This window comes from Sinocyclocheilus anshuiensis, unplaced genomic scaffold (genome assembly GCF_001515605.1).
Source record: "Sinocyclocheilus anshuiensis isolate Anshui unplaced genomic scaffold, SAMN03320099.WGS_v1.1 scaffold151, whole genome shotgun sequence".
Classification (NCBI taxonomy): domain Eukaryota; kingdom Metazoa; phylum Chordata; class Actinopteri; order Cypriniformes; family Cyprinidae; genus Sinocyclocheilus; species Sinocyclocheilus anshuiensis.
In genome coordinates this window covers 765,532-775,401 of record NW_015548199.1, presented here as the reverse complement: position 1 = coordinate 775,401, position 9,870 = coordinate 765,532, and the positions used below count along the sequence as shown (strand labels likewise).

Below are 9,870 nucleotides of genomic sequence, written 5' to 3'. Positions count from 1 at the left end.
AAAAATATCTGCATGAAACAGCAAAGCTGAATGAGATGCAGATTCACTCTCTGCCAGCAGGTGGCGCTTAAACCGTTTCATGGTTTCCGCTGTAAACAAAGCAGCGCTGAACTTACGAACTTTAATATGCATTATACAGAGGCAAGATGAAAAGAAAAAATACCATCTAAACTTTTCTAAAGACAGTAAGTTCCCCTCAGACATGCATTAATATAAACTCCTACACCTAAATGAATCGCGATTTGTTTAGCATCTCAACCGATTTGAATCGTAACATATTTGAATCGATTTTCAGCCGGCTCGCAGTTAATCGTTACATCCCTACTCAAATTACATCTGAATTTAGTCATGTTTACTGAACATAAAATATTTAATGATATTGAAATATTTAGATAAAATCATGGTCCAACGGACGTCTTTTTTTTTTTAAGGAATGTGTGAGTAGTTGACATCATTATTTTGTACTTTCAACAGTGTATGTTATGTTTAAAACTCATTTTTCATTTTATGCACATGCCATGAGGATGAATTTGACTGTCAGCCTCCTGTGAAAGTGTCACCACCATGATGCTAAGGTGTTAAAAGAGCAGATACTCCGATCTCTACATATGGCTCGGGTACCACTTTATTTTATTATTTTTTTTCATGTGTTGTCAAATTTTACAGTGTTAAAAATTGAAAATATAAATGCATACTCTCAAAATGTAAACAGATTTTCCCACATGTGCCCAGATGGTATACTTAAGTGATTTACAGAGAAAGACTTTAAAAGACCTTCAAGTCCAGCTTGTTTAATTCAAGTAATATTTTATGCTGATATGCATTTCAAATTTGCTCATAGGTAGCACCATGTAAATAGAAAGCACCAGATTTGTTAACAGTAGTGCCATCCAGAATACAAACAAAAAAAGTGCATTATATCACTTCCGAAGGATAAAGTGCATTATTTCACATTTCATTATTCAATATTTTGACAAAAACGTCCCCAAAGAAAGTTTTCAAGAAACAAAAATTGTACACCTTTTTGAAGAGCTCTCACAAAGCTTTACTTTAAGAATTTGTACCATGGTATTCTGTTTCTCATTTCTAAAATGGGTTGTCTGTCCTAATATGGCAGACAGCAGGAAAATTAGTGCCAAGTACAACTAGTGTACAGTGCAACTAACCATATGATTGTGCGTGCATAAAATAGTAAAATATTAGATTATCAACCTTTAAAAGCTAACAGACTCCTTCCCTATCTTTTGTTGTTGACATCCAAGGTTGTGTGCAATTAACATCTGTAGTGTAAATAGTAGTAGTAAATAGTGCAAATTCATGCCACTTGGTAGCTATATGATGTATTTCAAAGAAAGTACAATGGCATTAACAACTGATATCACCACTTTACCATAGTACCCTCACACTTTGGGTTTTACAATAATGACCCTGCAGTTCTTTAAATCTCATGATGACGTATCAGTCTGGAAGTTTATTCACCGGGACAGTGATATCCCTTTAACCATGTTAAATCCTCCAGCATGCCCCAGTGTAAGTACATAATGGACAGGATGACCATGATGTGCATAATCTGGTGACTATTAAACCAGTAGTCAAACCGCCCAGGGCTGACGCGCTCTGGCAGGCGGAAAATATTGACTAGTCCTCCTAGCAACGCAAGAGTATCCATGGTGAGGTAGAGGCGAAGGGAAGCGGGGCTTCCTCTGCCTGCCCCAGTCAGACGCAAAATTAAGAGAATGAAGCGGAACATCACCTGCCAAGCGAAAGATTGCAGGCGGTGCACGTTACTCTGCAGTGACAGCGCAGTGAACACCGCAGCCAGAGAGGAGGAGATATGCCAACATCGCCACACGGCGGGAGGATGGGTAACACAACAAAGTTATGTGAATGATTGGCAGAGCACCTGCAAAAAGAAAAGTACATGGAAATCATTGAACCCTGGTCCTTGAAAGAAGCAAAAATCAGTGTCCCCTGTTGGAAGAAAAAAGAAACCCCGGCTAAAACCAGCCTAAATTGGTTGGCTGGTCTTAGCTGGTTTCCCAGCCTGGCTGAGCTGGTCAAGCTGGTTTTAGTTGATTGGTCAGCTAGTCTCCCAACCAGAAGTGGTCAAAAGCCCTCTAAAACCAGCCTGCAAACCAGCTTTGAGCAGGCTGGAAGACCAGCTAAAACCAACCAACCAGCTTAGGCTGGTTTAGCTTTTTTCTTTTTTTTCTTTGTTTTTTTCACCCAGCAGGGTTGATGCCACAAGAATGCAATTGTGACCGAAGGTGATTCTCCCTCAGAATGTGATTTCGAGGCCCCCTCTTGAAATACAAATGCTAACTTTGTATATTCATGCAATACCATGAATGAGAAAATGTATTTAAAATCTACAGTGTACTGTAAAAGTCCATCATATGTTTCATCCCTACTTGTGGCATATATTAATTTTCTTAACATTTAGGTTATATGTAATCTGAAGTCATGTTAAAAGTCAGCATGAAATGAAAAAGCTAACTATTTTCTAAATGCATGTTATAAACATGCAAGTGTTTATATTGTGAGTACTGTATCATGAACAAATGTTTACTTTTTTTTAATATATGACCATCATATACTGGTGAAAACAGGCTTCTTCTCTGGTGACGTGCAATACTTTTTTGATAATGCGCTACACTTGTATATACATGTCACAATATAGAAGAAAATATCTTCAAAATTGTAGTTGATTCATATTTAACTGATTCATATTCATAACTGTCCAGGGAGTTTCCCTACCTTCAGCCAGAGATGCTGGGATAGGCTTCAGCATCCCTGCGACCCTACATAGGACAAGCTGTTTGGAAAATATATAAATGATGGATAGATATTTACGTAGCTGTATTGCATGAATATATCTGTGTAAGAAACCATATTTTTTAATGGCTCATCAATGTAGTGTATATTAAAGTAATCTCTGTCCTAGTCCTAAATTTCGTATCTTACCTAGAGTGTTGACGAGACAGACACCAAACATGTCGAAGCACAGCAGTGTGTCATAAATAGATGCTCCACCCTCATATTTCATGAAGAGATGATAGAAGACTGAAAAAACAGTGGGAGACAGACAAGCCAAATAATGCACCACTCCTATCCACCACTCATCAACTTCAGCCCATGGGATACTCAAAGGCAAAAACAGCAAAAAGCAGATGAAGGGAATACCTGATGGACAAAACACAGAGAAGAGAATGTGCTACAATATGAGACTGGTTTGATATGAGTGAAATTCATTATTGTGGTAAGAGTTGATACAACGAGCAAGCCAAATGTGTTCACCAACATTCTTAATACTAGTGTTTTCAACCAAACATCCCCTGTAAATGGGAGAAGTACTGATTACGGAATAGTACACATTTCTTGATAATATTCCAGTAATATCCTGTGCTACTGCAATAGGATTCCACAATTTGCAAACGTTTGTGAAATTTGATCCCTGCTAGATATTCCACGGTCAAGTCCAGAGTGGGGTGACCGGGTGCTGAGGAGCATGGCGCATAAAAAGTTTCTAATGCAATAACTGAAGAGTTCCAAACTTCCACTGGCATTAATATCAGAAAAGAAAAAAGGTGGGAGCTTCATGGAATGGATTTCCATAACTGAGCAACTACATGCAGGCCTTGTATCAACAAGTAGCCTACAATGCCAACCGTTGAAAGAAGTAGACTTTGAAGCAGAGGAAACGTGTTCTGTGGTTTATGACTCATGCTTTTCTGTTTGCCAGTTTGATGGGCAACTCTGGGTTTGGTGGATTCTAGGAGAATGTTACCTGCCTGACTGCATTGTGCTAACTGTAAAGTTTGGTGGAGAAGGGAAAATTGTATGGGGCTGTTTTTCAGGGGTTGGTCTAGGCCTCTTACTTCCAGTGAAGGGAAATCTTAATGCTTCAGCATACCAAGATATATTGCACAATGTCATGCTTCTGGGAACCGTTTGGGGAAAGCCCTTTTCTATTTCAGCATGACTGCACCTCAGTGCACAAAGCAAGGTCTAAAAAGACATGGATGAGTTTGCGGTGGAAAAACTTGACTGGTCCACACAGAGCCGTGACCTCAACCCCATCAACACCTTTGGGATGAACTGAAATGGAGATTGCAAGCTAGGCTTTCTCATCCAATATCAATGCCTGCCCTGACCTCACAAATGCATAAAACACAATCTCGAAATCTTGTGGAAAGCCTTCCCAAAAGAGTGTAAGATGTTATAAAATCCTTGTTGGTGTATGAGTCAGGAGTCCCAATACTTTTGACCATATAGTGAACTTGATACATCAGGCTTTTTTGGCTTATACAGTATGATATAGTAGAATATGGAGCTCAATAATTGAGAAATGTAGACTTAAACATTCCTCAACCTGATGTATCATATTTGACACATTTTAAAATGATTAAAAATTTATGGATAATCAGGGATATCTTAAGTTGCTTCAGTCCAGTAAGTGTTCATCTTGTAATATTACTAACAATATAAAAGTTATTTTTAAGTTTACTTTGTAAGGATTTCACAGCAAAAAGACACATGTACCACAACCTGAATGGAGACATTTTTCGAACTACACTAAAAAAAAAAGTATTTTACTTGCTAAAAACTATCAATCAGATAACAGAAGGCATGTCGTAGATTATGAAATTTGTGTATCAAATATGATACAGTAGGCTTCGGGGTTAACATGACTTTTTAACATTGAGACATGCCTAAAAAATTCCAAAGAAAATCTATTAAATTATTTTTTCAAAAACTTCCAAAATATTGGTCTCTAGAATATTTACTGCACTTTTACCAATCACAGCAATTACACAGCATCACTTCCAAGACAGCAATTCACTAACGAGGATTAGATGTAATCTCATGTAATGCTATTTTCGGACCCTTCTGAAGAGTGTCACTGGGTGAATAGTGGAGAAAGTAGCCCTAAATTACATTTTCAGAAGGTTCTCTTTAAGACAATCACTGGATTTCCTTGTTTCCCATTAGTGGAATAATGCATTCTAAATTAAATTTTTACATCCACATAATTCATTTACAACTCCCTTGCTTTACAGCAGATAGTATGTTAAACAAATTCCAGATGTTACAGTACAAATTATGGAGGATATTTTTCATACCATGTGTATAGATGTTCCCAAATTCATTGTGCAGATAGAACAAACTTCGCAGACAGTCTCTGTAAGTGGATATAGGCCGGTATCCTGTCAGGACATACTTGTTGAACTGAAGATGTGGCGGTGAATTCTTAAAATCCAGAAGTTTTGGCCCAGTAAAATAATCCATTGCAGAAAATGTAAAATATGCTCAGGTCTCCTTGACCACCTTCCTCACCTTCCCTTGGGAGGAAAGTCTGTAGTCTCTTCAAATGCTTTAAATCAAGCTATAAATACATAGTTTCTAAGAACGTTAGCAAAAGTTGTAACTTTCTGGCACCATATACCCAGTCTCAGAAATACTCACGTGTAGAACTGCAGCAACTTGTTGCTTGCAAAGAAGCTGTGGGCCAATTTACTGCTACTTAGTGTCTTAGCCAATCAGCAGGCAGCAGTCAGACTCCGCAGAGGTCAGCTCATGGAAGATTACAGTTCCTTAAGTACAAACGCTATAGCCTACTGGCAGACTTCAACACATGCTTTTTATTTCTTATTAAACTCTCGATATGATAAACCTAGTACATCTTTTGGTGCTATGAAGTCCAAGGAAATCTTCAAAGATTTAAACAAAGCTTAGATTTAGAGTTTATTTGTATTTATTCAAAACATACATAGCACTGCCACAGGAAATTAAAAAGAAATAAATAACAATGAGTTCTAGAAACAAAATAACACACATCTACATTGAAATGAAAATTACATAACACATAAAATACATTTTTGTATTCCAAAATTATGGACAAATATGGAATTTAAACGAACAATGAAAAGAAAGAAAGATGCATAAGCTATAATGATTTATAAACTAAAATGTCGTTATTTTTACAGCCAGCTATTTAATTTCAAGCAGGGTAACAAACATTAAAAAACAAAACTAGAGGTTAAGGAGAACAAAAGACTCAAATAAAACCATAGAAAATGTACAACATTCACAGAAACATTAAGTGTAAAGAGAAATCAAGTGAAGATCCAAATTTTTGCAATATGAACTTCCACTTCCAAATTATCCTAAGAAAAGAAACAGAGGTATGAGTTGGAAAAAGTGCCACATTGCTATTATTCATAAGATTAAATTTTTATTAATGTTAAATGTATATATGTATTATCCATACCTTGGTATTTATTTCCAAAGAAACCATTCAATTTGTATTTGCCTTCCTTTCCTGTTAAAAAGAACCAACTTTTAATGTACAAAGTTTGGAAATTATGCTAAATTTACATTTTTAGTTTTATTTTGATAGAAAGGCATTGCGCATTCAATTGTTGGAAAGCGTCAAGTAATGTGATAAATAATTGATATTCAAATAGTTGCATATTTATAATAATGTCAATAAGAAATTATTCTGAAAAATGAATATAGTTTGATAATCAAGCTGTTATCAATTGCAAATCAACACAATTTAGAATGTGTAATCCCAAGTTTGCATCTATTAGCATTATACCTGTCTGGGAGTTGCCCTGTGGGTGGAAGTGGAACTTGAGGTGCTGCTGGATGTGAATCTGTTGTGGTGGTGCTGGCTGCTGCTTTAGAGTGGGAGAGAATGTGGGTGAGAAAGGCACCTCAGAAACAGCAGACACATCAGGCACAGAGACAGGGGCCAGGGAGGAACCGTCCAGTGTGGTGTCAAATGAGGTGACAGCAGGGATGTGAGGAGCGGGGCCCACAGTGGGAACACCAGGGAAAGAGACAACTGCAGGGCAGTCAAGAAAGAAAATTGGTAGAATGATTGGATTTGACATCAATTTATTTGGAATAGAATAATATGGGGCAAGGGCTGGAAATGAATGGAAAATCAAGACAAGGGGGCAAAAAAATGAAGTCGGTGTGCCCAAACAAAACAAAGTCGGTAGATACTGAATGTATAACATTCATAGAAACATTTCTTTTACCTTCTGGTTGTACTCTTCCATTGGTATAATCACCCATTCCTTAAACAAAGAGGGTGAAATGTGAGAAATATTTATATGCATATTTATACACTGCATTCATGTAGATACATTTAGTGTCAACAAATGCTTGTACCGTATTTGTTTATGGATTGTGCATTCGCCTCTCCAGCTCCTGGAGTATCAGGATGGGGTGGAACTTCTCCATCTCCTGAATAAAAAACAGTGAAAAAATGTCCAGATATCGGATATGTATCTGATTTTAAACTACATTTGGATGTGGCTCAGAATGAAAATTCCTGGATCTCACATGGATTTTTGTGTTTGCATTTAATTTATATTTAATCATTTAGCAGATGCTTTTTTCCAAAGCGACTTACAAAAGAGGACAATAGAAGCATATTGTGTATGTTTACATATGTGCTTCTGTCAGATGCGAGTAAAAACTTACTTGAACGGAGATACACATATCTGAAAGAGCATAGACAAACATGACTAACCAAACTGGTCAATGGATTTCTGTCCATCAATCTCAGGACCTTGGTGCAAAACCTCCAGGCTTCTGTTTTCTGTTTAAATGAGAAAAAAAAAAGGATGAAATGGTTATAACTTTCATGAGTTCACAGTAAATTCAAATGACCAATCTTGTATTTTCTTCATTAAACAATAGACAATAATATAATTACAACACAGTATTCCAATAGTTCTTGCTTGATTAACAATTACTAAAAAGATTATGTATATACCTTCAACAGATTGGCCATCAGTCACAGGGCCGAGGAGCTCATATGACACTGCTGGATTACCTGAAGGCCATGTAAACAAAGTCAGAATATCACGCATTATATACTGTGTATTACAGTGATTTTACCATGGTCAGTACAAAACAATTATTAGCCTAACTGTATGCTGTTTGGGATGATTCACGTACAGAGGAATGATAAACAGGATCTTTAAACTAGTATGAGTGAATAAAGAAACAAGTGGCACCATATTTAGCTGATTTGGCATCGCCACTGAGACTGAGAGATTATATATTTATATTGTTGGCATTGTCGTGCAACTATCTGTACAAAAAAATCAGCTTTTACCATATTTCCCAGACATAGCATCAGGCCTGAGATCAAATGGCTGACCATCATAATGAAGACCCTTTTGTCCTGAGAGAGTATTACAGTAAAATATATTCACTTTTAGAATTTGTAAAAATAACATAATAAAATAATAATAATAAATAAAAAATAATCACCATATTTTCCAGACGACTTGTCACCACCATATCCAAGCGGCTGACCATTGTAGGGTAACCCTCCAAAGTCTGAAAATACAGAAACTCGTATTTTAAAATACCTTCAAAAACAGATGAGCTGTATGACTAGTCAAAATGCTTTTTTAACTCGCCATATTTACCGGATGATTTGGCAACAGATTCCGGTAGAAGAGGCTGAGAGTTGTACGGTAAACTACCATATCCTATTTTGGGGTCAGAGTACAGTGGTGTTAGATAAAGAAATAAACAATACGTATTAAACAGCATTTTAGATAATGTTTTAAGATGCAAGGGCTAGGCGTTCCATCACTTATTTATTTGAAGTTTAATATTATTTCACAACTACATACATTTTAGTGCAAATAAATAACAAAAAAATTGTAGGGAAATATCAAAGCATTTAATGAAATCTTTACCGTGTTTTCCCAGTGCTTGAGGATTGTAGGGTTTGGCTCCATAGCGCTGTCCTTCATTACCTATAGGAAAGATGCATAAATCAGTGTGTCCATTTAGGGCTGCTGCTATGTCCAACATTAACCCTAAATATTACAATATGAAGATGATAACATGCCATATTGTCCAGAGGGGTTGGTTTGATATCCTCTATGGGAACCAAATGGAAGTCCACCAATTCCTGACAAAATAAAACTGCAGTTATGAAAACTGAGCAAAGGACAATGTGTCGCAAATGGACACTATTTGATGAGTTCTTATGAAATTAGCACATAGGGTTGTTCTCAGACTAACCATATTTTGCTTGAGCTTTTCCCTTAGATCCGAATCCCATTGGCTGCCCACCTTGTGGTCCAGCTATCAGAATGTAAATGAATGAATGAATGAAAAAATAACAACTACAAACACATTCAATTAAACAGGTAAATAAAACAATACCATTTGATCAAAAAGTCATATGTCATTGACGTCTGTATGATTACTAATTTTTAGTATTTATTTACAAGCAAAACATGATAAAAGCATTAATATCCAAATTGTAAAAATGTGGAAAAAATAACACTGGTTTGAAGGATTTACTCCATTATTTATTTACTTGTAGGTAGCATGGATATGATATTGCACTAATAGGCTAAATCTCGGACTAGTGACACCCCGGCATATAAAGACATCAGATGAAATATCTATTAAATGTACATGTGAATTGTGTCTATGTCAACAACTGATATAAGAAATATCCATGAAGTAGGGTATTCCTACCTGGCTTATTGAATTTGTTTCCATATCCTTCATAACCTGTAGAGTAACGACAGAAGAAAAAAACAAATCACTTTTAGACAAGTAGCTTGATCTACAATTGTTTAAAAAAAAATAAATAAAGAAAGAAATTATAAAGCTGAAGCCAAATAATAAGTCAAGTAAATTACAATAAAATATGTTTTGAAATAATTTACCTGCTTTGTAGCCATTGTTAATGCCATGAGCTGGATAACCACCTGCTCCAAAGCATAGGGACAGAATTAAGACAATAATCTTATGCACAACATAAAGAAATCTAATATGTACTCCTTTTGTTTTGTTGTATAGGCGTAAACAGTTATA

The 9,870-nt window shown here is 36.2% G+C and overlaps 2 protein-coding genes across 2 annotated transcripts in view; both read right to left on the bottom strand.

Moving 5' to 3' along the window:
* Nucleotides 1-1,471: 1,471 nt before the first annotated feature.
* LOC107653249 (progestin and adipoQ receptor family member 4-like) lies at nt 1,472-5,380 on the bottom strand. Its single transcript, XM_016439920.1, is given in 4 exon segments — nt 1,472-1,790; nt 1,792-1,903; nt 2,965-3,183; nt 5,124-5,380. Coding segments are annotated over 4 exon segments (816 nt in total). The 5' UTR covers nt 5,290-5,380.
* A 782-nt stretch (nt 5,381-6,162) lies between these two features.
* The window catches only part of cmn (calymmin), a 17,810-nt gene continuing 14,102 nt past the window's right edge, over nt 6,163-9,870 (bottom strand). The window contains exons 30-45 of the mRNA XM_016439919.1: nt 9,723-9,776; nt 9,529-9,564; nt 9,064-9,126; nt 8,888-8,950; nt 8,733-8,792; nt 8,457-8,519; nt 8,296-8,364; nt 8,138-8,206; nt 8,037-8,072; nt 7,793-7,852; nt 7,547-7,615; nt 7,183-7,257; nt 7,050-7,088; nt 6,602-6,850; nt 6,272-6,322; nt 6,163-6,167 (exon numbers count right to left, since the gene is read on the bottom strand). Coding sequence (XP_016295405.1) covers nt 6,163-6,167; nt 6,272-6,322; nt 6,602-6,850; nt 7,050-7,088; nt 7,183-7,257; nt 7,547-7,615; nt 7,793-7,852; nt 8,037-8,072; nt 8,138-8,206; nt 8,296-8,364; nt 8,457-8,519; nt 8,733-8,792; nt 8,888-8,950; nt 9,064-9,126; nt 9,529-9,564; nt 9,723-9,776 — 1,061 coding nt within the window. The remainder of the gene's footprint in view (nt 6,168-6,271; nt 6,323-6,601; nt 6,851-7,049; nt 7,089-7,182; nt 7,258-7,546; nt 7,616-7,792; nt 7,853-8,036; nt 8,073-8,137; nt 8,207-8,295; nt 8,365-8,456; nt 8,520-8,732; nt 8,793-8,887; nt 8,951-9,063; nt 9,127-9,528; nt 9,565-9,722; nt 9,777-9,870) is intronic.